General features: G+C 40.0%; 1 protein-coding gene across 8 annotated transcripts in view; it reads left to right on the top strand.

The window, feature by feature from the left end:
* Nucleotides 1–26,778, top strand: part of LOC147027878 (uncharacterized) — a 143,169-nt gene that overhangs the window by 77,022 nt on the left and 39,369 nt on the right. The window contains exon 7 of one of the 8 annotated variants that reach the window (XM_085877599.1): nt 4,596–5,123. The exons of 5 other annotated variants lie outside the window; for them this stretch is intronic. In XM_085877599.1, coding sequence (XP_085733725.1) covers nt 4,596–4,695 — 100 coding nt within the window. In that variant the 3' untranslated portion in view covers nt 4,696–5,123. Of the gene's footprint in view, nt 1–4,595; nt 5,124–9,534; nt 10,424–26,778 lie in introns of those variants that run through there. 2 more of the 8 variants (XM_085877596.1, XM_085877598.1) reach the window with 2 other exon arrangements.

The following is a 26,778-nucleotide window of genomic DNA, read 5'->3' on the forward strand; positions in this document are numbered from 1 at the left end:
ATGGGTAAGTTTTGATAACATTGAGAGCACGCTGAAAAACACTGCCATACGTCATTGTCCGCTGGCTTTAAACGTTGTACTTTTCGGTTGTCCTCAAATTTTTGCATGCTTGGAATTTCACGACGTATGCCGGCGTATGACTCACACGTTCCGCTACGCTGGCCACAAGTTGTATGCACGGTCTGCGATCGTTGACAGACGTCAACACATGCTACTTGTAAGTTAATCATAAGTTGAGACACGCCGAGGTAATGTTTAGCGTACCCGAAACTTATTTCTAACCTATGATTAACCTGTTGTTGGCACGTTACGCGATCGTTGCCACACGTCGACAGACGTTACTTTTAAGTTACTCATAGGCTGAAAGACGTCGGTATAATGGATCGTCCTTGCATCAGCGTCCACGGCCACGGCCAGGACACTTATTTGCAGCATTCTTCAAACCTTTCTTCGGCATGACAAGGATGTTCACACTTCGATGTCTAGCTTGGCTATGATTCCAATTGTCCATCGGCAGCGTTTATTTAAAATAGTCGAGTTTGAGCGTTTTAACACGTTCAGAAGAAACGCTTCAAATTTCCAAACCCCAGCGTCAAAAAACAAAGGCGAGTGACAGCAATTTAAATCGTTCATTGTAAACAATGAAAATAGTTGAGTGGTACCGTTTAAAAGTCGTTGAGTGTAAAAAATATCCAATTGTTGAGCGCAAGCGTCTACTTTCAATAGTGGAGTTTGAGCGATTTAGCACGTTCAAAAGAAACGATTAAAATTTCCGAGCGCCAGCATCAAAAAACAAAGGCGATTGACAGCAATTTAAATCGTTCATTGTAAACAATGAAAATAGCTGAGTGATACCGTTTAAAAGTCGTTGAGTGTAAAAAAAAAATCCAATTGTTGAGCGCAAGCGTCTACTTTCAATAGTGGAGATGCAGCCATTTAAATCGTTGAGTGGCAGCCTATGAATAGCAAACCCCACGTCACCGGCAAAGATAAACTGCCGCACGATATAGATAAGTTAGGCTATCGTTGGGCATAGTTTGTGAACGCCAGCTACACGATAATTATTCGTTGGTATACCGTATCTACAAGTTATCGAAGCGCTCTATGCACATTATTAGTTCATTGTGCATTTGTCCAACCCGTTATGAATAGACCTAAATCGTAAAAACAAGCCATAGCTCATTGTTGAAAAAGCCCTATAAAAAAATTAGCCGCGAAGAACTTCGAACAATGGTGCAAAGATGTCTCCTACCCGTGGACACGCGGACGCAAGGAGGATCCATCATAACCCACACCCTCCCCCTCACACTCACCTACTACTGCCAACATGAACAAACTACTACTAATACTAATACTGATACTGATACTGTTACTGCTGACATGGACATCGACTCAAAAAGGACTCAAAAACACTGTTGGGTTCCCCTTTTATGAACACCATTTTTATATACCAATTCCCAAAATCGCTGGGAACACGTCTTTATATGGCAGTTGTAAGTTAGAAACACGTTCATTTATTTTTTTGTCGACTGGAAGACGTCATTGGAATACGTCTACATATGTCAATGTGTGTTGGGACTACGTAAAGAATTGGTTCAAAGCACGTCAAACATAAGTTAAATATAAGTTTCGCGTAAAAAAGACATTACCGCGACGTGTTTCGACTTATGAGTAGCTTATAAGTAGCCTTTGTGGACGTGTGTAAGCGTCCGCATATCGTGTGTACAACTTATCCCCATCGCATGCGGAACGTGTGTCATACGCCAAGTACGTTGTAAAATTTTGAACATGTTTAAAATTTCTTGACGTACTCTACTTACTACGACGTATGATAGCGTACTTTAGCGTTCTACTCACGTATACCAAACTTACTCATACCGTATTTGACGTGCCCCAACGTTTTAGACACATTTTTCTTAGGTCGGCATACGCTGGCAAGATCGCCAAGGTGTGACTGCGATGTTGACACTTCCATTTCTACGGCAGTTATGATTCGAATCGTTGTGCGTCAGCCTTTTAATAGGCTACGTCACGACATCGTCGGCGATGCGTGCAACGCGCTCTGCCTAAGTTAGACTATCGTTGGGCATAGGTTGTGTAGGCCGACAACAGGTTCAGCATTCGTTGGTATAAGTTATCTATAACACAACGAAACGTTCTGTGTCCGTTACTAATGCGTTATACATAAGACCAAGTCGCTATGAATACGTCCGAATCTTTAAAAAAAAAACATCAAAAGTTCAACGTAAGCCAGCGTTTTACATAAATTTTAATACGTTGCCATCGCTGGCTAAAACGTCAAGGTGTGACTGGGCCTTAAGGTATGGCAGGTATGGCACATGCCCTGGGCACCACTTGGAAAGGGGGGGGGGGTGGCACTGAGCAGGATTCGGTCTCTGTCAAGAATGAAATATTGAAGTTGAAAGACGTCAGAGACGAAATAAACAAATGGCTGATGAGAACTCGAGAGACACTGGGTTAACAGCCAATGAGGAAATGGAAAGAGTCATGAAGGGAACACTTGACCGTCTTCACAGAGAAATGGACGAAAGGTTCGCTCGTTTGCACGACACTGACACCAAGTTTGGGTTCCTTCTCAATGTCGAGGGACTGTGTTACGGTGTTACGTCGAGGGACTGTGTTAAGGAAGTAACGACCAAAAGAAGAAGTGCGAAAATAGGGCGAATTTTACAGCTCTGATGTTGATGGACAGCAGCTATACGAAGACATTTTGGATTGCAGAATGTTGCTATCAAGTCGGGCCAACATGAAAATATCAACACTTGAAGAGCTTCTCGAATTTATTGTTCAGTATGGAGATTAGAGCATCCTCCCTAATGTTCGCATTGCTATTCAGATAATGCAACACATCGCAGTTTCCATCGCCAGCTGTGAGAGATCATTCAGCAAGTTAAAACTAATACTTTTGTATTTGAGAGCCTCCATGGGTCAAGGCAGACTCTGTGAGAGTGTATAAGGAGAAGAAACTGAAAAAACGGACTTTGAGCACATCATAGACCAATTTGCATCAGTGAAAGCAAGGAAGGTGCAGTTGTAATTTTAATGTAGTGCCATAATTTGTTAATTAAAAAAATTAACGAGCTTGGGTTGTATTTTTGAGCTGATATTATGGTAAAGTTATTTAACAGATGGGTGTCAGATGTTTGGATAGGGGAGCAATTTCAGTGCTTGCCATAGGCGCTATTTTCCGTAGATACGGCCCCTGTGTATAATCATTACTTCCCTGCAAATTGGAAGTGTGCCTCAGTATGTGTGATTCCTAAGACGCCTCGTGTTCCTGGATTTGATCAGCTTCGCCCCATCTCAATTACGTTTGTTTTAGCTTGGGTGTTTGAAAGTTTTCTTGCTAACTGGATGATGGTCGATTTTGAACCTCACACCTGCACAGTAAGGAAACATGAAAGGAAGCTCTATCAACCACTATTTAGTCCACATGTTAGATGTTGTACATCAAAATCTTGAATTATATACTTGAACACTGTGGAACATAAATCGCCTTCTAAATGCTTCCAAGAACCTCCAATTTTGCAGTACATGTTCTATAGGGTGGTGTATAAGACTGTTTTAATAGCACTAAACTTCTGGATGTGTTTTTTTATTTTATGCCTCTGCTGATGAAATCACCAGAGGCATCATATTTTCAGGTTACATGTCTGACTGTCCGTTCTTCTGTCTGTGTGTCTGTGATATGTTATTTCCACGATAACCAACTTGGAATGACTGAAGGGGTCTAAGTCAAGCTTGGTACAGTTATGTACAATGCTGTAAGGATAAACTTATTAGATTATGGGTACAAGAGGTCAGAGGTCCCTTTCGGTAAAAATTCTATTACCGCACCAACTTGTGAACTCGTGACGGGATTTTGATCAAACTTGGTATGAGTATATATTTTGATGCAAAGATTAACCAAGTAGTTTTTGGCATCAAGGGCTCAGAGGTCATGTCAGGTAAAATGTGATACTTGAGAACAGCTGAAGAGATTCATATCAAATTTTGTACAAGTATGTATAAACCTCTGTCAGTGCATCCATCGATGATATATTATTTGTCACTAGAATGTCAAGGGTCAGAGGTTATATTGAAACTCCTGTTTATGTGATGCCATTAGCTATGGGATTTGAACTAAACTAAGTACATATACCATGATACATATATTACAAATTAGATGTTGAAGTCAAATGGTGTTGAGGTTTTAGATCAAAGTTGGAGTAAGTAACAACTTGATGTGGGTGGAGGCATATCGGTTGACGTCACAATGTGAAATTATGTCTAGTTTTTAACGATCTTTAAAATCATTATTGTGTTAGAATTGAAGTACTGTACATATACTTGATCACTGTGTGGTGTATCTTGTTCTATGAATACTCTAGTTGTATTATGTAGCAAATTTCAGGCTTGTACTCTGAAACAGCAATGTCAGATTAATGAAGCTCATCACATGTAACAAATACATGCAAGGTAAGAATGAACAATATCTTGTGGCTCTCAGGTGCCAACGGAAATTACTTTGTGAATGCCGTTCCTGCTTCCTGTCTATTGACTCAGATTCGCCTTTTCGCTTTATTCACTTTCAGCACATTTGATTGTCAACCGCACTTGGGAAATCTGCTCAAAGCAACAATATTACTCTTGGTGAATAGACAAGGTCCTGCATGCCATTATCTTATTGCATGATGAGATGTGTTTTGTGGAGCATGGCCAGGTTGATGTCGATGTCACAGGTGCTTACTTTTTCATTTGCAATTAAAACCAAAGTGGCAAGCCTGGAGTGGTCATGCTTGGTGGGCTAAGTTTACAAAAGAGGATGTTGAACATTTTCTTACTGAGTTCTGTATTATCAGTAAATGTACAGAACTTGCTGTGAAGAATCCCATCTGTCACTTATCACGATAGTTAGCTCCTCGTTTCTCCTTCACCTTAATTACGGTGTGTTTGTTAAAGATCCCACATTATTTCTGTGCGTGTGCAGAAAGGAGAGTAATAAAATGCTACATACAAAATTCCACTCTGTCCTCTGCATTCAATGAGTTTGTGAACATTTTGCTTGTTCAAAAGAATGGAATAGCAGATTAAAAGAAACTTAATTTACTCTCGTAGGGTGCTATCTGTACTCCTCTTTTTTTCTTTTCCTTTTTTTCTTACAAGTTCCATGCTGTTGTAACAATTTTTCATTCAGACATTTGTGAATACATTTGTTTGTTCTGATTATGGTGGAGCCACTCGATTATGCATTCGCTGCGCTGACTATGCAATGTTAGGATTATGGTTACTGCTGGGGTTTGTGAAGAACTTCGCCTTGGTGTTGGTGTTGCATATGTGATGAGGTTAGCCTTGTTAGATTGTACAGTATTTGAATTCCCACTGGGCTTGGAATTACAATAGCGATTCTGCTTTGGCTTGCCTTTACGTTTCTGTTTCGGAATAGGATTATGGTTGGTGAACCGTTCAGCTTTAGTACTGGAGTTAATGCTGTAGTTGGTGGTTTTTTTGGTTCATGAGTTATTCATTCCCATCTTTGCTTGACTTTGTACCATTGGCTACACATGGCATGTTAAAGTCTTTTCTTATTGATTTGTAGTTTAGGGTTAGCTTTGATTGCATATTGTTGTTTAAATTATGATGTTTTGAATACGTTCGTAAAGTTTGATCTATGTCTTGTGTTATTTTGATATTCTCCATTCTTGGAAAAGCAAATCAACTTTGATTCTTTGTTTTGTTTTTTTTGTATTTTTGCTTTTTTTATTTTTAGTTTTTTCAACTTTGCCTTTGTATGTGGATTTTGGACATGACTGACAACGACATCAAATTTGCTTGGTGATTTTTTTTTTTTGAGGACCCTACACTGCAACTCAAACACGAGGTCAAAAATGATCCCCCAAGGGAAGAAGAAGAAGAAGAAGAAGAAGAATTATAGATGCTGGACCTTTGAGGAGAAGCTGGCAGCTGTTGCACGGGTGAGAGAGAGCCAGTGAGTCTGGGATAAGTGTGGCACATGGCGTCGGAGCATGTCCATCCAACATTACTGATTGGAAGAGGTCCGAGACCAAGATGCAGGAAGCAGCTGCTACAATGAAGAGCCGGAGAAATTGCGTGAGAATGCAAATAGTCATGCAGACAGAAGAGCTATTGATTACATGGATCCAGAGTAAATGCGAAGAAAACATTTCGTTCTCAATTTTTTTGTTCTAGTTGAAAGCAAAAAAATATATAATAGCATTGCATCAGAAAAATTCAGCAGTGCAAAATGTCTGCCATTTGTTGTAAGCTCTACCTGGTTCGTCAGATTCAAGAAATTCAATAGCCACTGCTTTGCATTAATGGAGGTCAAAAGTGGAATGACAAGCATGGCTGCTGTCCACTTATAAGAGGAGTTTGTCCATAGACCAGTGGTTCCCAAACTTTTTTGTCCATGACCCAAAATTTGAAATCATATTTGCCTCGCAACCCAAATGATACTGGTACCGAGTGTACCTATGATAAAAATTGTCAGAGAAAATGCTTTTGACATGAAACCCCCCCTCAAAAACTGAGATTTTGAGGGGGGGGGCGTTTCAAGTTTGGGTCATGACCCTGGGTTTGGGAACCCCTGCCATAGACCATCGACCATTTCGAAAAAAAAGGGGCCTAAAATGGAAGCAATCCCAACCAACGGTATCATATTAATTATTATTTTTTTTTATGGTTCAGGCATATGTGCTTGACAAAAAAAACATGGATGTGGGAAAAAAATATATCGATATATCCTTTGTTGGTTAGATGCCTCGTTTCCATAGTAATGTATGCACAATTTTTGTCAAATTGTTGAAATAATTTATTTTGCTCCTTAATTTTTAAGATGCAGACAACATTGGTATCAAACAAAAGCTATCAATCTCTTCTTTCTGGAAAATATTACATTGTTGGGCTATTTTCATATTTCTAAATTCTTGCTTGTATGCAATTTTTACAATTAAGCTGCTCTCTACACCTTGTGCTTTAAAAAATTGAAACATCGTCACTTTAAAACTCTATATATGCCACAGTAGAGGCATTATAAGTCAAACATATCAGAACTGCACATACAGTAGTGCGTTGATCTGCAATAAAAATGAAAAGTCAAAGGGGTTTAATCAATTTGCTGTTTTCTAAAAAAACACGACTTTTTCAGATAATTTCTACTTGGTCTATCACAAACAATAGCATGATGGTGGCTCTGAATACCACAATTCCACTACTTAGACTAACATTATATTTGGAGATAAGAATGTTTGTCCCAAACATAACAAGTGTATTACCTTTCAATGATGTTGGATTATGAAATTACTGGTTTCATCAACATAGAATTATTGACACATATTAAGTTGATGATAAATCTCAATTAATATTTAAGTTAAGGTGCAGAACTGGACAAGCGGTCCCTTTATTGTACTTGTATAGTATATGTATTCATAAAAGTTGATAAGATAAGATTTGTTGATTTATATAGTAAGTGATTGGAAGCATGGAAGGCACAATATCTGTTTTATCCCATGTCCAAGATACAGGTACTTATGTAGCCGTTACTATGCATGTGAGTAATCAATAATCAGCTTAATCACTGTCTGACTCCTGCTCTGATATGGAGTTGTAGCAATTATCTCCATGACCTAAACAGAACTCTGTGCATTTTAGTTTTGTTTGCAGACACTGACTTTTTCTGTTGACATTGCAATCGTGATCGGTGAAATTGAGGGGTGTGAGATCTCGCACTTGAATGGGAACAACTTCCTTTGTGTACATAACTGGCTCAAGATCATTGTTCTCTGATAATTTCCAACTACTTGCAACTGAACTCCACAATACAGGATTAGCAACATGGTTCTGACACCAAATCACTTCCTGGTAACTGTTTTGCATTGTATGCTGGGTGAAGGCATCTTCGGTATGTGGAAGCTGAGCAGTTGACTTATGTTGTTGAAGCTAACACATACCTTAACTTGTCCAGATTTGGGCATGGTATTTTTTTTCATATGCATACACAGCAAGTATATATGCTCGTTGGTCCATTGGACCAAATTTTCATTGGTCTTCATGACCTTGTAGCATACCTGCTTGCTGTATTACTTGAGCATTAGCTTGCCTTTCACAAAGCTCAGATGTGTTTGGGCCAGTATGGGGATTAAATGTTCATTAGGGCAATTCCATGGTTAGTAACGTTGCATTTTTGGGGCTATTTTATAACGTTCTGACCTGTGAAATGAAATTAAATGAGCATTTAATCTTACTAATGATACCAGCAAAGCTTCTTGATTGGACCTTCCACCCATGTAAAGTAAAAAACATTTAGACTTTTATTTCAGTCACAGTGAGAACTTTCATTTTGGTTGGTAACGTTACAGAATATGGACAAGGATAAAAATGACAGATCTTTGGTCGAAAAGTTTCCTCAAACAGGAGACATCTATATCAAGTTGTGTTTCTCCTTTCATGTCTTACTTATTAATCTTTGTTTTTTTGTATCCTCCTCGTTTTTATTTAAGACAAGAAAAACATGGTTTGTAACGTTACCGTTAGTAACGTTAGTTTGTCCGCTGAAGGTATAAATGATTAAAGATCATTTTAAAAGTATTTATATAGTTTTTCAAGGAAATACCAGTATGATTTCTGCCTGGTATCAACACAAGGTCACCAAATGTCCACACAGGTACTAATTGTCATGTAAACTGTCATGCAAATGAGCACACAGGTGTCACATACTACACATTTGACATAACATATAATCACGCCGTCAGCAATACTGTAAGACAGAACGGCCATTTTAGTCATGACTATCACTGAGATTTTTACATGAAATCATCCCAAATCACAGATGAGGTTCAGAGATCTTACTTCTGATGAAGTGGTTGTGACGTCTATAATATTTTTATTGCAATGTACATGTAATGTGTGAGGATTCAGTATCGGTCTTAACTAATCCATTTGTTTTATTGAAAAACTGAAGATAATATTAACTATAATAAAGTGTAAAACTCTGCACTAACTAACAATATCAAAGAAAAGTAAACATTTAAATCAGGCATACAGAAAGTCATTATGACAACATATATCATGTAGGTTATAAATGTATAGCATGTAATTGCCTGTTTACCGGATATCAAGAAAAGTGGTTGGAAATGGGGAACAAGAGAAACTGTCACACTTTATAGAAAATGCAAATATTAGGGAGGCTTAAATACATGTTAGGATGTCAGGAGATTTATCTGTTGGGAGTCTTTTGGCAAATCAGATAGGTTATGATCAACACCAGTTGTTTTTGTTTATTTTAAGACCGTCCCATCTTACTACATCCAACACTTTATGAATGTACCTGTCCCATAATGAAACAATTGCTCAAACCGACTGTATGAATACTTGAGCACGCACATTGAGTTGTATTAAGATGGTTCAGTTTGAGTATCTCGTCTCATCTAAATCTCTGTAGAGAATTTGGAATGTCCACGATTATTAGCAATCTCTGGAAAATCCAATCTTGAAATCATCTTCTCCCTCATGTAGAAGATGACATCCCTTGGAGAAGGCCACTTCCAATATTTGCCTGCCCGTTCCATCACTGACACTTGGAACTCGCCATCACCTACAACTACCACTTCACCAGGAAACCAACGACCTTCATAGTCCACAATGTACCAGTCTCCCACTTCAATGGACTTGTCATTACCTGAAACCCTTGGTGATTTGTTGCAGTGCACACCATCATCAGGGTTGCCACTGATGCCATCCTTTGTCAGGATGTGTGGAACAACATTGCCATGTACCACATGCATCTAGTGCACTTTGGAAATTCCAGTGATTGCTGAAGCTTTAGCAAACACAAGATCTGTGTTCAGAGCTTTGTTTCTGTCTGCCAGCTTGGATGATGTCATTTCCTTAACCATTCAGTGGAATCTATTGTCTCATGCTTCCCTCTTTTGTCTGATTGTTACACTAGTGACTGAAAAACTTTCTCCTGTTGGTCTACTGATATTCATACCAAGTGTATATTGGTTAGTAACGTTACAGCTTGGTTAGTTAGTAACGTTACATGGTTATTAACGTTACAGATTTTTACCTATGTTGTTTTTCTTATGGTACAGTTTCCATGAAATTAATTGGCACTGATAAACTCTGTATGGTACAGTAGAGGAATTTTTAAGATGAGGAGGTTCAACACAATTTCTTTCTTTTCCTGCAAAAACAAATTGATGTTTTGGTTAGTAACGTTACATGACTGAAGGGGTTCCGTTTTTACAAAAGATGTGTAATCCCATCAGAATCATGTATTTTGGTTTTTGGAGTTGAGAGGTACTTTCACTCCAAGCTTAAAATTGCTTTAAATGAAGTGAATTATTGAAATCTTTCTCCTTTACTGATCAAAACAAGTTTTCATGTTTTGCACAGAAAATTTTGTTCAGAAATGTCATCGAGGCAAACATGGTGTTCACACACATTACAACGGCAGAAACACCGCAACAAAACTTTTTTCAAGAACTTTGGTCTCTATAGAATCATATGAACTAAAAGTTTAGTGAAAATTCAAATTTCTAAAATTTGAAGTCGTGTCCACTTGATCATGGAATTGTTCATTATTATTACTTGGCGAATTTTTTTTTTTGCCAAGTATGTTGGTCTGTTGCGTTTTTCTGTCTGTCTGTCTATTCGTCTGTCTGTCACTATTTTTGGCCACAGTTTTCAAGCAATCATTTTGAACTTTTTTGTGTGTGTGGTGACCAACCAATGACGGCATATCTCTCTCTCTCTCTCTCTCTCTCTCTCTCTCTCTCTCTCTCTCTCTCTCTCTCTCTCTCTCTCTCTCTCTCTCTCTGTGTCTCGCTTCTCTCTCTCTCTCTCTCTCTCTCTCTCTCTCTCTCTCTCTCTCTCTCTCTCTCTCTCTCTCTCTCTCTCTCTCTCTCTTCTCTCTCTCTCTGTCTCTCTGTCTCTCTCTCTCTGTCTCTGTCTCTGTCTCTGTCTCTGTCTCTGTCTCTGTCTCTGTCTCTGTCTCTGTCTCTGTCTCTGTCTCTGTCTCTGTCTCTGTCTCTGTCTCTGTCTCTGTCTCTGTCTCTCTCTCTCTGTCTCTCTCTCTCTGTCTCTCTCTCTCTGTCTCTCTCTCTCTCTCTGTCTCTCTCTCTCTGTCTCTCTCTCTGTCTCTCTCTCTCTCTCTGTCTCTGTCTCTCTCTGTCTCTCTGTCTCTCTCTGTCTCTCTCTCTCTGTCTCTCTCTCTGTCTCTCTCTGTCTCTCTCTCTGTCTCTCTCTCTGTCTCTCTCTCTCTCTCTCTCTCTCCCCTTGTGGCTGCTGGTTGCATCATTGGTTGGGACGCAGCTATGCCGCTGATGCAGTGTCCCCCTTACCAGTGCACTGGTGCTCATTTTGCCGACCTCGGAAGGATGACAGGCTGAGCCAACCTCCTGGTGTATTTTAATTCAGTGGCCAACGGGGCTTGAACTCAGGACCCTAGGATCCCAAGCTGCCACCCTAACCACTAAGCCAACACCAGGCTTAGGGCAACATGAAATTTTGTTGAAGATCCAAATCCAGATCCGGATCTGAGAATTTTGGAAGCGATTCTTCACCACTGAGAGATGGGGCCAAAACGATAGATAGCGCAATATCTCAAAAGGTTATGGATGGATTCACATGAAACTTAGTGGACAGGTTGGGAGTGTTACAAGGAAGAACTGATTCAATTTTGGTGAAGATCTGAATCCAGATCTGGATACAATAATTATTTCATTTTTAACTGATTCTTCACCATTGAAAGATGGGTCTAAAAATGATATTGCAGGATATCTCATGGAGTTGAGGACGGATTTGGATGACTTGGTGGACAGGTTAGGTGTGTGACGAGGACTAATTTTTTCGATTTTGGTGAAGGACTGAATCCGGATCCAGATTCGAGAATTTTTCAGGTGATTCTTCACCATTGAGAGATGGGGTCGAAAACATGTAATCTCAAAAAGTTCTGGACGACTTGTGACAAAACAAGGTGGAAGAGTTGGTTAGGTGACAAGAACAAGCCGATTCGATTTTGGTTAAGGTCTGGAATCATATCCGACCGATCAGTGACATACAAAATGTAAACGATTCAGCCTGGCGGAGGTATGTTCTCTATGGAGTGCCGTTCTGTTTCGCCAAGTTGTCACTCTCTGAGTGATTTTTCATTATATTATTATTATTATTGCCAAATGACTATCATTATTATTGTTGTTAATATTATTAGTATTAATTAATATATCGTATGTTCCAATGTTATAATTGTTTTGTTATTTATTACCCTCTCCAGAGGGGAGAGGGTATTACATTTGGGTCTGTTTATTTGTTCGCACAGAACTTTAGTGTTTTTATCCACAACCGTTTGGCGGATTGAGACAATTTTCACCATAAGAGCGATTTTTCATGTAGAATGTTTTGATTATAATTATGACATCATAGGTCACATGGTGTGGCAGCCATGTTGGAAAAACGTTGGACCTCTATCTCTAAAACCACACCAAGTAGCCCAAGAGCCCACAAAGCTTTATTTGTGTTTTGTTCGCCAAAAGGTCTAGAGTTGTTTTCAGAGTGAAAATGTCTGTAGAATTCGAATATGCTGGTCTGATAAAAATCTACTTGGACAGTTTTCCACAAATCGCGTTTTTAAAGTGGTACCCTATAATTTCACGTGAACGCATTTCGTTTCGTAAACGTTCCTAATGAACTTTATAAGCAATTAATTTTGACTCAAGCCCGATAGCTACACCCAGAAATGAGATATCATGCTAAAGCTTATCATTGGCTGGATTCTATGAACTATTCTGTTTCTCAATTTGACTTCAAAAAAGTTGGATTAGCCTGATTTCAATGATTAACCTGAATTTTACTTACCGACATGTTTTATCATCTTATATTTTTTGTGTATTTTTTCCAATCCTGAAGTTTTCAAGAGGATTATTTACAAAACAAATGTACTATTTTGAAGAACTATCATTCCCCTTTCCTATGCAAAAACAATCATGCAAAACGGTTTATATTTTGCAGAGTAATGACTAAAAGAGGGTTACATGGGGGTTACTTGGAAAATATCGCAGTTTTCGAGATTTACACAATTCTCAAGCAAAGTGACTCATTGCAAAATATTATATTTTATATTGATATAGTGTACGTATATACTACCTCAATGTTCTTTGCAAGTAGAAAAGTTATTGTCTGAGTAGTATACCTAGATAATTGGTTATTTGGTATACTCTATTTTCAGTGAAATAGATGGTCGGACGTCAGTTTCAGTTTTGTTGCACAAATGTGACATACTCTAACTATTGCAGATGCATGTACAATATTCTATCTTCTGTTGACCAGACTACGATGTTTATGTATAGCACGCGTATTCCCTGTATAATGAATGTAGTTGGTGGTGGTAGAATCGCATTTTTTTTTCTTTCAGGTTCACCAACAGCAAACAAAATGACATCAAAACGTACATGCATTCTCCATATTCACTGTAAAACTACCGAAGAAGTCAAACCTTTCGACGACAATACATGGCGGAAAGTGAATTCTGTTCATGAAAAGAGACATTTCACAGTAAAAGGCTCAAAGTATTTCAGAATAAGCCTTCCTGCTGAAAATGACCAGACAACTGGTTATCACAAACAGTGCTACAAAGATTTCACTGCACTGTCCATTGCAAATGTGGAACAAGATTTAGCTGGCCCATCATGATCACATGTACTGCGTTCTGAAGTAGCACACACAGAGGCAAGTTCTACAGGCATCTTTGAGAAAAAGGGCCTGTTCTGCAATTCCATCACCAAGTCACTTGGGAAAGGCAATTGGGAAGTGTTGGGGACCTGTATGACTGACATGGGTGAGCAAGGCATAAAAAATGCAGCTGAACTTGCGCAAGATAACGTGATGCTTGCAAAGCTAGTAGGTCTCGACATGAAGGCAAAGGAAGTACGATATCACCACTCCTGCAGGAGAAATTACATACATAATTGCCAAACCGCAGTACAGAAAGATGACTACATGATGTCTTCAAAGTTGGCCGCTCACAAAGCAGCATTCCAGTAACTCCAGAAGCATACCAATGTAACCTTGGTGTCAAATCAAGGAGCAGAATACCTGTCATCATTGCACGTGCGCTACCTCACCTTGCTTGGAGACGATGAGACGACATATCCCGCTAGAAGCTTAGCCGACATGATCCTGAAAACATATCCAAATGAACTGACCAGTCATTGTGTAAGTCACAAGATGGGGACAATCATACATAATGCTAACCTCAGTCAAGATGCCGCAATCAGGCGTGCCAATTTTGATGATCATGCAGTACAAGAAGCTGCATTCTAACTTCGGTCCCTGATATTGAAGGTTCAAAGCGCATAGGATGACTTACCAAGGCCAATCACAACGGAAGCGTTGGAAGTAGGACAGGCAGACCCTCCTGATGCTGTCCTTGAGTTCTTCAGGGTGCTGTACACAGGATCAAACAAGCCGCCTTGGGACGAACACATTAAGAGACTGGAGAAATCTGTGTCCGATGATGTGTTGTACGTCACAACTAGGACCAGAATAAAACCAGGGAAACATCTCTGCATGGGACTCTCTTTAAAAAGTATGACAGGAAGCCGGAAAGTTGTTGAGATTTTGAACCGATTTGGACAGAGTGTAGGCTATCACACAGCCGAGGCCCTTGAGACCGAATTAGCCACTGACATCTCTGGTCGTAAATGTACCACGCTCGATGGAATCACCAAAATGGTTGGACTTTGTACCAGTTTAGCATGGGACAATTACGATGAGCTTGTGGAATCTTGCACGATACTGTAGGTATCTGCTATCAGAACGAGCCGAACATGACACTGGACGAGTCACCCGAAGAACCTCCCTCCCAGCGACAGCTAACTTCAGTGGACACTGTTGAGACACAGAGTTATAGTTCAAAACGAGTATTCCACCTAAAGGAACACACTTTGGAACCATATCACAAGAAACCTAAGATGACAGTCTTTCAGTATGCATTCAAAAGCATACCAAGACCACCGCATCTCACTGACATGGAATATAGAGATATATTCTGGATGATGAGCATTGCACTCGACGAAACACCTTTCTGGACAGGTTGGAACTCGCTTGTCACAGAAGATCCACTCCCCAGACAGAGAATTACCTACATGGAGAACTTGAATCTCCCTCCGACTCGGCTAGACGTAGTGGCAGAAACGCTACGACTATCTCGGCGGGTTGCTCAGGAATGTAGAGAGGACTTTGTCGTGGTCCACTATCACTTAGCTATAGCTAAACCAGCTCTACAAATCCAAGCTGCCGAGGATCCTACGTATAACAACGTGTTCATCTGCTTTGGACCCTTTCACATTGAACTTGCGTATTTTGGTGCTCTGGGATACTTCCTCGATTGCTCTGGTGGCCCACAGTTACTCACAGAAACAGGTGTTCTTGCTGCCGCACACGACTGCCCAAACGTATGGATGGATGTTGAACTCAGCAGTAACAACACCAGGCGATACATCAGTATTCCCAAACTGGTTGATGAATTGGAATCTACTGTCCTGCAAGCTCTTACTGGACTTCATGAATTTACTGGTACCGACTTCACAGCATCCTTCATGAACAAAGGAAAACAGAGACCCCTTGACATCATGATGAAACACGAACAGTTCATCTCGGCGTTTGCCATGCTAGGGGAGCACCACAATGTGCCTGATGAAACAGTTTCGACAATTGAGCATTTTGTATGCTCGCTGTATGGGAAACGCAACTTGCTCAGCATTGACACTGCCCGCTATGTTATGTTTCAACACACATATGTGCCAAGACTGCTGGGGGATCCACTGGAGAAGATCAAGGGTGTAAACCCAAGCAGCATGCCACCTTGTCAATCCGTTCTGATCAATAAAAAAAAGAGAGCAAATTATGTTGCCTCTCTGTGGAAGAAAGCTGCACGTCAAGATCCATCTCGCTTATGTGGTCAGCCATGCCAACACGAATGGATCCTGGTTGATGGAAGCTACGCAATCGATTGGTTTGATGGTGATCAGATGCCACGCCATATCAGCCAGATCCTCAGTGAAAAGGAATCCCTCATCGAATCAGAGGACGACGAGGATGTGGAAATGTCACACGGAGAACTTTTGTATGGATCGGATGAATCGGTCGTGGACGATGATGATTGGAGATGAGCAAAATGGAAAGCTCATTGTGTGATGACGGTTCAGATACATTCATGGATTCATTATAAAACCGAAGATTACCAAGACACTTATCCAGATCTATAGGAACATATTGAACAAAAGTCAATAGATTTGCATGCGCATTTTCCAAACTTCTCAACACATTGCTATTAATACACATGGATGACAACCATTTCATTTACTAGACCGATATATCTGATTATCATGATTATGTTGTTATACATTGTTCACAATTTTGTCATATTATGATAATGTCAATAAATCACTATATTGTAATTAAAACGTAGCCTCAACTTATTTTGCATTTACATGTATATTCCAAGAATCATCGGAGATTGAGATATTTTCCAAGTAACCCCATGTATACTTTTTTTTTTATGTTATTTTTTTTTTTCATTACTCTGCAAAATATAAACCGTTTTGTGTGATTGTTTTTGCATAGGAAAGGAGAATGATAGTTCTTCAAAATAGTACATTTGTTTTGAAAATAATCCTCTTGAAAACTTCAGGATTGGAAAAAATACACAAAAATATAAGAAGATAAAACGTGCAGGGAAGTAAAATTGGGGTTAATCATTGAAATCAGGCTAATCCAACTTTTTTGAAGTCAAATTGAGAAAAAGAATAGTTCATAGAATCCGGCCAACAATAAGCTTTAGCATGATATCTCATTTTTAGCTCGCCTATTCAAAGAACAGAGAGCTATAGCGATACCCCCGGCGTGACCGTCAGCGTGAAAATGTTAAAGTTTTTGGTGCAAGTTATTTTTTCCTTTCTAATGTTTTTATCTACCACACTATTTTTTATACGCCATATATATATATATATATATATATATATATATATATATATATATATATATATATATATATATATATCGGGGCGTATAATGTGATACCTGTCGTCCGTCCGTCCGTCTGTCTGTCTGTCTGTCCATCCGTCCGTCCATCTGTTCCTGTCTGCACTCTAACTCCCAAAGTTTTCAACTTTCATGTTTCATATTTGCTACATAGGTACAGACTGTGGAGACGGTGTGTCGCGACATACTTTAGTCATCTAAAGTGGTTGCCATGGCAACCAGGAAGCTGTTTTCCATCCGTTCCTATCCGCACTCCAACTCCCAAAGTTTTCAACTTTCACGTTTCATATTTGGTACATAGGTACAGACTGTGAAGACGGTGTGTCGTGACATACGTTCGGCATCTAAAGTGGTTGCCATGGCAACCAGGATGCTGTTTTCCATGTAGTAGCACAATTCTGTCTATACCTTCTTGTTCGGGCGTATATTGTGCTCACTTGCGCTCTTGTTACTGATTACAATATACAAATACATATATTGCTTTAAAATTATTTGGATCAGACTTCACTGCTATGCTTTATAAAAAATATTAATTATTAGACTAGTCTTTTAAAAACTATAAATGTATAAACAGGTGAGCATTTGCGTGGCTTTGACACCAACTCTGGTTGGGTGTAGCTATTGGGCTTGAGTCAAAATTAATTACTTATAAAGTTCGTTCGGAACGTTTACGAAACGAAATGCGTTCATGGGAAATTATAGGGTACCCCTATAAAAACGCGATTTGTGGAAAACTGTCCAAGTGGATTTTTATCAGACCACGATATTCGAATCCTACAGACATTTTCACTCTCGAAACAACTCTCAGACCTTTTGGCGAACAAAACACCAATAAACCTTTGTGGGTTCTTGGGCGAAAGGGGGAAAAAAATTGAAACTTGGCACATGGCAAGTACTCTTCATGGGGAATGTAATTAATTCAATTATTTTTTTATTTATTTTAATGACATTATTGGTGTTCTCGTTATGATGTCATCACTGCATATGTAGAACGCTACATCCGATCAGTATGAAAAATTTTGAGGGGCATCTTGGGATATATTGGTCCACAGAAGAAAAAAAAAATGAAGTCATCGGTCACGTGATTCGGCAGTCATGTTTTTTTTTTGTTTTGTTTTTTTTTTTAAACCTTCAAAAATCTCAAATGGCTGAACAGATTGAGGCGAAACTTCACACGTATGACCACCTATCCACGAGGAACAAAACGTTCATGTATATGACATCATAGGTCATGGTTTGACAGCCATATTTGATTTACCCTAAAACCTATAAAAAATATCTTTTCCAGAAGAGCTGGACAGATTGAGGGGAAATGCCACACAAATGTTCCCCAAGCCTTGGGGATACCAGGGTTTTCACAAATAATTGATGCTACATGGTGTGGCAGCCATATTGGATGAAGTGAAAAAAAAAATTAAAATTCTTTCTCTTGACCCGTTTCATCGATTGACATGAAGCTTCACATTTATGATCTCGTGGTGAAAGGGAATATATATTTTTAATTTCAACCTGATCGGATATATGGTCTGGCAGCCAGTTTTTTTTTTTTTTTTTTTTTTTTTTTGCTCTGGGTTCTTTTTGGGGTTTTTTGTTTGTTTGTTTTTATTGAATAAGATTCACTTTGTTTTGCCTGGATGGGTTTGAAGGTAGAGGAGTAGCAGCTGAAACCTGATTCATATCCAGGTTCCTCCTGATGACTCTATCTTTGCTCTTTGCTTGTTCAGGTTTCTTCTGATGACTCTAATTTAGGACTGTACCTCTTTGGTCTTCCATTTAATTAGAATTTAATTTATTTTAATCCCATTCTAAATTTAATTGAATAATAATCAGGGACATGGCTTTTTTTCTGTTACAAACTCCAGGAAGTCGGGCTTGAACGAATAGCGCGTAATGGTGGACTTGTTCACATGATGCTTATGGTCGACTGACGCTACTCATCCCGCCATACAACTTGTCTAAAATCACGATTTTTCTCTGCTAATGTCATAACCTTACAAGATTTCTTCACTCCACTCCCACTTGGAGAGGCTTGACGTTTTGGTGCCAAGATGTATTTAAAGGTACTGTACGCGGTTAAATAACATTAAGTTTAAGAAATCTCTTGGGCACAAGCTTGCTCGGCCACAGCGCTATGCAAACTATAAACAGCGCGGGTGGTAGAAGATGGCGGGAGACGTCACCTCTGTGCATAACATGGTCACAGCGCCACATTCAAAACCGCTTATAATAAAGTTTTATGAGCGTTCAGGAAATGAGCTGAGCGTCACATTTATTCCCACGTGTATAAACGAATCCACGTTGCAAAAACCCATATTTGACAACGGTTTACTGTATTATATTTCGGCTTACATTAGAGAGATGAGATAAAATGCTCTTGTTTGTTTCCAAATTCATGCCTGTTTCTTCAAAATTCAAGGAAGTTGTAGCTGAATAAGGGATTTTGAGCAATCCTGCAGTATCTTTGCACAGGTTCTGATGGAAATGAGCCATCGAACATAGGTCGAAGCAAAAAAGAATTCCACATCCATATTTTTAAGGTAGAGGACACACACATGGACCATAAAAATAGGATGTGGCTTGCTATACAATCGGGTGGGGTTCACCCCTCAGGACCACCCTCAGCCACTGGCCTACCAGCTATGTGCTGTGAATGTATGCCACAAGTGCACAACGTATACATGACTGACCTTTTTTTTCTAAACAAGGTTTAGCTTGTGAAACTTGTGAAGAGATGTGTTTTGCTGAACTTGCATTCACCAAGGAAAGGCTCACCCAACACAAAGGCAACTTCAATTCATGATTCAGCATCATGCCTCCCAGCTTCTTTCAAATGCTCTTCTACATGACGGACCAACTTCAGCTCCACCTCCACCTCCACCTCCAGGAATACAACAATACCTCCAGGTCCAACCAGGCAATCTCCTGTGCTGACTCGTTACCTATATTTAACCCCAACCACCACCAGCACTTTATCAGCTGCCAGCTCTCCTCCACATTCATCGCCATAAATTTAATTGGTAACAGAATCTTATTTTTATTCTTATTTTCTGTCATGTTCCTTTCTCGAATAAAATTTTGACTTCCATGTTTGTTTTGTATCTAACATTTTCCTGTCCCTTTTTTAGGCCTGTGCTTTGTTCACCCTGGACTCCAACTTCTACAGGCTGTTTATTGCATTATCGGCACTCTTGAATATGATTTTGATGGTGCTCTGCTTTGAACTTTCCTGATCATCTCTTCCATCTTCATCTCCATAATGTTTGCAGGTAAGGGGATCTTTTTGTTTTTGTTTTCCCCACTTTTGTGTTATACTTTGTACATTTTCAGTGTTCCTTTAATATCTGTGTTTGTTCTTTCTGGACTGTTGCTTGAGCTCTACATTTCTCAATATTGTGTCATAAATACAAAACGGAGTAGAAAGGTGAAGTACTATCACCTTGCCTTGCAGTTTTTTTTTTTGTTGCAATCTTTGCAATCTTCTGTTGCAATCTTTGCCCGGGATCGGTGAGAGAACGATAAAACCAAATGAACACCGAAGCTGGTCTCGCCAAGTTTACTGTAAAATGGCAACTAGCAACAGCAGTGCCAAGTTGTGTCATCACATGCAATGCAGGATCATTGTCAATAAAGAAATATTATTATTATTATTATTATTATTTTTGTGTACATGATCGAGGCTCGTGGAAGAGCTAGAGCAAAATGGAGTGGGGGAAACATCAACAGTAGAGTAGATGTGAGAGCTGTTAACTGGGAGAAGGACACGTGGGGTGAACGAGCTGAATGAAACGCAGCAACAAGAGGAAATGGGGGTTGGAGGTGAGTGGGTATGAAACAGAAAAGGAACAAGCCAACCGACAACTAACAAATGAAAAGAGGTGACTCAGAGGGGGGGGGGGATCACAATAACCTGGAAGTAGGGAGTGCTTGGGAATGGGTTTCTTTGGGAGTTAAAGAACTCATGAGTTTAGAAGGAAGAATTAGACTGAACAGATTTGGGAAGTTGGTTTGACATGTGAGATATGGAGGAACAAATGAGTGGAGGTGAGCAGTGAGCCTGGATTTTGGGAGTTTAATAAGAAGAGGGCTACTGGCAGATCATGTGTGCCCTGCAGAAACCTGGGAGGGATAGGGCCAAGAGAGGGCAGAGGGTGCAAGACTGAAAAGGAGGTGGTATAATGCAGATGCTACCATTATGTCTTCAATGTGAGAGGAACAAGCCTGGGTCATGGGTTTGTCATGGGAGATCTCAATGATTTTGAAGACCTTTTCTTCTTTTCTGCTTTCCGTGGCATCAAGAAGGGTACGTTGTGAGGCAGGGTCCCAGCTCAAAGGAGAGATCAGTACTCCAAGCTGCGAATGAAGACCTTGCCTTGTCGGTTGTCAAAAGTTCAGATTGGCCAAGGAAGGACCTTGCATGATGAAGGATGCCCAGTCAGTGCCTGGCATTGAAGGCCATTTTGGAAATATCCTCTGCCCTTGAAGATCATTGCTGAAGCTGTGGCCCAAAGTATGAGTGACTGAACATTTTCAAGAGGTTTTTTTGTTTGTTTTGTTTTTAAAGAAAGCAGATTGGGGGGGGGGGGGTGGGGGTTTGTCAGGTGTTCCTTTTCGGGGAGGCCGAATGAGTGTGTGGGATTTGCCGGGGTTGAAAGACGTATTCCAAGTGTTGGACCAGCTGATTCCATAAATGTCTGCAGAGGGATGAGGCTGCTGCCTACCTGTCTGAAACATAAATTACATGGCAGAGGGTGGAGTCATCAGAAAATTGATAAAGAGTGTTTTCCAGAGTCAGACAGATTAGAAATAGGACTGGGCCAAGTGTTCTGGACCCAGCCTTGGCACACTCCAGCCTTGACAGGGAGAGGAGAAGAAATAGTTCCGTTGAGAGCCACACATTGGAGAGCAATGCGGGATGCCAGATTGTATTGAAAGCTCGAGATGTGTCTTGAGAGAGATGGCCCTGATGTCATATGTCTGACTGATGTTGATCCATTGTTGGGAGAGTAGAAGCAGCACATCCAATATAGTCACCTTTTCTGAATCCGTATTGATGATCTGAATATGATCAGATTTCTTTTTTTGGACATTTGGAGAAATATTGGACATTTGGAGAAAAGGAAGGATTTTATATCAACTGTGAGGATTTATTCCATGACCTTGCTCATGATTGGAATTAAGATGATAGGTCTAGTTAAGGGTATCAGTTTTTGCACCTCTTTTATGTAATGTAGTGATGTTGCTTGATTTTTTTTCAAGCAGATGTAAGATGACCTCGAGCAAATGATTGTTTGGAACAACTTGTTTGGAAGAACCTTTGTTGAAAAAAAAAAAATCATGCAACGGTCAATACGAAAGGAATTCATGCCTCTTATTACCCTCGCCAAAGGAGAGGTATTGCATTTGGGTCTGTTTGTTTGTCCGCAAAGAACTTTCTTGTTTTTCTCCGCAACCGCTTCTCAGATTGAGATGAAATTTTCACCACTTGTGCGACTACTCATGGATTCGTAGAATGTTTTCATGATCATTGTGACATCATCAGTCACGTGGTGTGGTAGCCATGTTGGGAAAATGGAAAAATGTTGGACCTCTATCTCTGAAACCACACCAAGGAAAAAAAATTGAAACTTGGCACATAACAAGTACTCCTCATGGGGAATGTGATATTTTTATGATGTCATAGGTGCCTTCGTTATGATGTCATAGTTGCATATGTAGAACGCTACATCCGATCAGAATGAAAATTTTTGAGGGTCATCTTGGGATAAAATAATCCACAAAAATTTTTTTTTATAACATCAGCAGTCTCATGATTCGGCAGCCACATTGTTTTTTTTTAAAACCTTCAAAAATCTTCTCTGAAATGGCTGAACAGATCAAGGCGACACTTTACACATATGACAGCCTATCCATGAGGAACAAAATGTTCACACATATGATGTCATAGGTCACATGGTTTGGCAGCCACATTTGATTTCCCCTAAAACCTAAAAATATCTTCTCCAGAATGGCTGGACAGATCGAGGGTAAACTTCACATGAATGTTCCCTAAGGCATGTGTGTAAAGGTTGTTAAGGAATAATTGATATCACATGATTTGGCAGCCATATTGGATTTAAGAAAATATTAAATGTTTTCTTTGGAACCGCGAAATCAATCGATGTGAAACTTCACAATTGTGATGTCGTAGTGATGGGGAAATACATGTTTTAAATTTCAACTTCATCAGACACATGGTCCAGCAGCCAGAAATATTTAATTTTTTGATCTGTGTTTTTTTTTTGTTTGTTTGTAGTTTTTGAAATAGGGCTCACTTGGCTGTAGCGCCTCTGGGTTTGAGGATAGAGGAGTAGCAGCTAAAAATGTGAATCCTATCCAGGTTCCCCCTGATGACTCCATCTTTTTTTTGCTCGTTTGGGTTCCTTCTGATGACTCCAATGCAGGACTGTTCCTATTTGGTCTTCCATTTGATTTCAATTGAATTTATTTTAATCCCATTCCTAATTCAATTGAATAATATAAAAAAAAACCTCATGGGTCAGGGTCAGGTGTCCAATCAAAGCGGGATTGCATCAAAGTGGGACTTCTTGGTACCCGTTCATCATTGCTCGCAGTTATAAAGTAGCAGTTCTAATTATGTCTCATTAATTACGTAACGCACCAGTATACAAGCGCCACACAAAATACACCACACAAGACAAGTCCTGGTGATGGACTGCAATCTCTGATTGCTCTTTTTCATGTTTCTCAGTTTGTCACCAAAGTGTCATAGGAAAGCTGTGTGAAATCACAATGAAAAGTTTTTCCATCCCACCCATTTTAGGTTGAGTGGCACTATGATTGGTCACATGACATCACACCACGCTTTCAAAATAAGTGCCCCACTATGAAGCGTATGAAGCACAGAAGAGTTATTGAATTTCTTAATACAGAAGACGTTCCTCCAGTGGATATTCATAGGCATTTAAATAATGTGTATGGCAAATCCACCATGGATGTGAGCACCAATCGGTGTTGGGCAAAGTGTTTCAAGAACGGGGAAACTAATATCAACAAGCCTCAAAGTGGTGGGCTTTGCACCCCCAGTGACAGCGTGGAAAACGAGTGTCGGATTGATGCGCTCATTCACGTGCATAGCAGTTGACGGAGACTATGTGGAAAAATGACTTTATACTTGCCTCATATATATGCATATTCCCTGTAATTTTCATTACAATTAGAATTGCATTTAGTGAGAAATAAAATAGAGGCATTACTTTCGTATTGACGTGTGTGTGTGTGTGTGTGTGTGTGTGTGTGTGTGTGTGTGTGTGTGTGTGTGTGTGTGTGTGTGTGTGTGTGTGTGTGTGTGTGTGTGTGTGTGTGTGTGTGTGTGTGTGTGTGTGTGTGTGTGTGTGCATACATAGATTTTGGTAAGTTCAGGTGCTTCTGCTGTTGGAATACTGTGAGTGCCTTAAAATTCTGTGGAATCAACTCTATGTCTGTTTCACGCTCTTGCCTTCAGTCTTTTAAGATTGCTGACACTCACCATCTCCTATTTTTAAATAATAAATAAGTTTTTCCTATTTTTATACATAAGCTACACTCATAGAAGAACTAAATGGAGGGCAGCAGACTTGCAGATGAGTGGTGGATGGGTTTTTGTAAAAGTCTAAGAGATCAGGGGTGGGCGTGAGACGAAAAGGATATCACTTTTGAAAGACTGGAGAGAAGAGCATGAAACATTTGGGGGTTAGGTCCACAGATGAGAAGATAAAGGATGGAGATGAACATCCAGCTTGAACTTGGGGAGGTAAACCTGCTGTGAGTTAATGGAAGAACACGTATAAAATGGGGAGGCTTTGAGTGGATTTGGGTAAAAGACAGGCAAATATAGCAGTACCAAAAGGCTGCTGCTGCTACTACTACTACCACTACTGCCCCAATTAATCCCAGCTTCTTGTGGCATTGGTTGGGGGGGGGGGGGTTTGAGGGGTAGATTGCCCCAAATGTGTAATGAGCCGCCAGTCAAGCCCGACTAGCATTCAAATGGAGCTGATTCGCACATAAATTTGTAATTTTTCGGGGTGATTCACCTATTCACAAAAGACTGGGATATTCAACATTGATGACTTGCTAATGTTAGTCGATGGGTCATCAGCATACCATTTTTAGGGATTGCATGTTTTTTTATTCAGACACCTTGCCTGTGAAGCATCAATCTGACATGTCAGAGTTGGAACGACAATCAAACCCAGAATTGACAACTCGAAGGGAAGCAAGATCAAACATGGATTTTGTTTTTTTTTATGCCATGAATAAACATTGGTGCATCACAGGTGATGAAGGTTGTGCTCGAGTTTCATCGAAATTTTTGTGGTTTCATAGAAGAAAGCAAATACATATTTTGTGGGGCAACCCCCCTTAAATCCCCTTTGAGCCCGATTTTTCGAATGTCATGAACAAACTTTGGCGCACCATGGGTGCTGAAGGTTGTAGTCGAGTTTCATTGGCATTGTATGTCGTTTCTGAGAAGAAAGCAAATATCTCTTTCGGGGGAAACCCTCCCGTGAACGCCCTGATTTATTTTTTTTTTCATACCATGAACAAACTGTGGTACATGTACAGTGATAAATATTGTGGTAAAGTTTCATCAAAATTGTATGTGTAGTTTCAGAGAAGTTGAAAGTATTTGTGAACGGACGGACGGACGGACAAACGATGTGCCATCCCATAAGCTTCCCAGAACTACTACGTTCCTGGTGAGCTAAAATGAGGTTCGAGAAAACAGAGACTACTGCTTGCCTGCTGTAGTGGAGAAGCAGAGCCTGGAACTCGGCATCCTGCCAGGAGATGCCATTGTGAAAAATATATTGTGAAAAATAAAAAGTGGAGTTTTAGAAGAGATAATGCTTGAGTTATCTCATTCTGCTGTGATTGAGGAAAGGCTGACCACTCTAGTTGAGTGAATAAGAAGTGCAACCATTCTTGTGAATATGGGTGTCATGTAAACCATAGGCTCATTGATAATTGAAGTTTTATAATGCAACAGGTTGACAGTGGGACAACAGTTGGACACAACAAGCAATGGCATGAATGAATGGAGAAGAGAAGGGATGGGAGAAAAGAAACACAGTGACAATTATGATGGTTGTGGTCAAGGAGTTTCTTAATGGCGAGAGAAAAGATGGCAGGTAGGGATGTGGAATGAATTGAGATGGTGGTGTACCACCAATTTGAAGCCTTGGAGGGAAGGTCGGGATTGAACTGCCTTCGGAAGCTTGTTCGATAAATGTTTTTTGGGAAGAATGGGAGTTCCAGAAATTGTTCCTGGAGTAAAGGGGAATATACAAGTGGATGTTTGCAATCAGTAAAGGTTTTTGGAGTTTAACCATTTAAAATTTTTAATGCAAAGTCGAGGCTCGTGGAAGAGCTAGAACACAGAATGAATCAGGACACAACAGAAAGAGATGGGGGGGGGGGGGACACCAACAGCAAGACCGAGGGACAGAATAGACAGAGACTGACAAACAAGGCATGTGCGTTAGAATGAGGACACCACCGACCTTTCTACAATGTGAGAGTGATATAGGCCTATAGACTCAGCTTCATCATAGGAGATTCCATTTATATTGAAGGTCTTGGTTTCCATGCTGTCAAGCTGAAATAAAGTGCAAGGCAGGGGTGCCAGCCCATAGGGGAGAGCAATATTTCATCAAGCTGCAGATGAAGGTGACTGGA

The sequence above is a fragment of the Eptatretus burgeri genome, chromosome 4, assembly GCF_056783735.1.
Source record: "Eptatretus burgeri isolate ZD-2024b chromosome 4, Ebu_testis_v1, whole genome shotgun sequence".
Classification (NCBI taxonomy): Eukaryota; Metazoa; Chordata; class Myxini; order Myxiniformes; family Myxinidae; genus Eptatretus; species Eptatretus burgeri.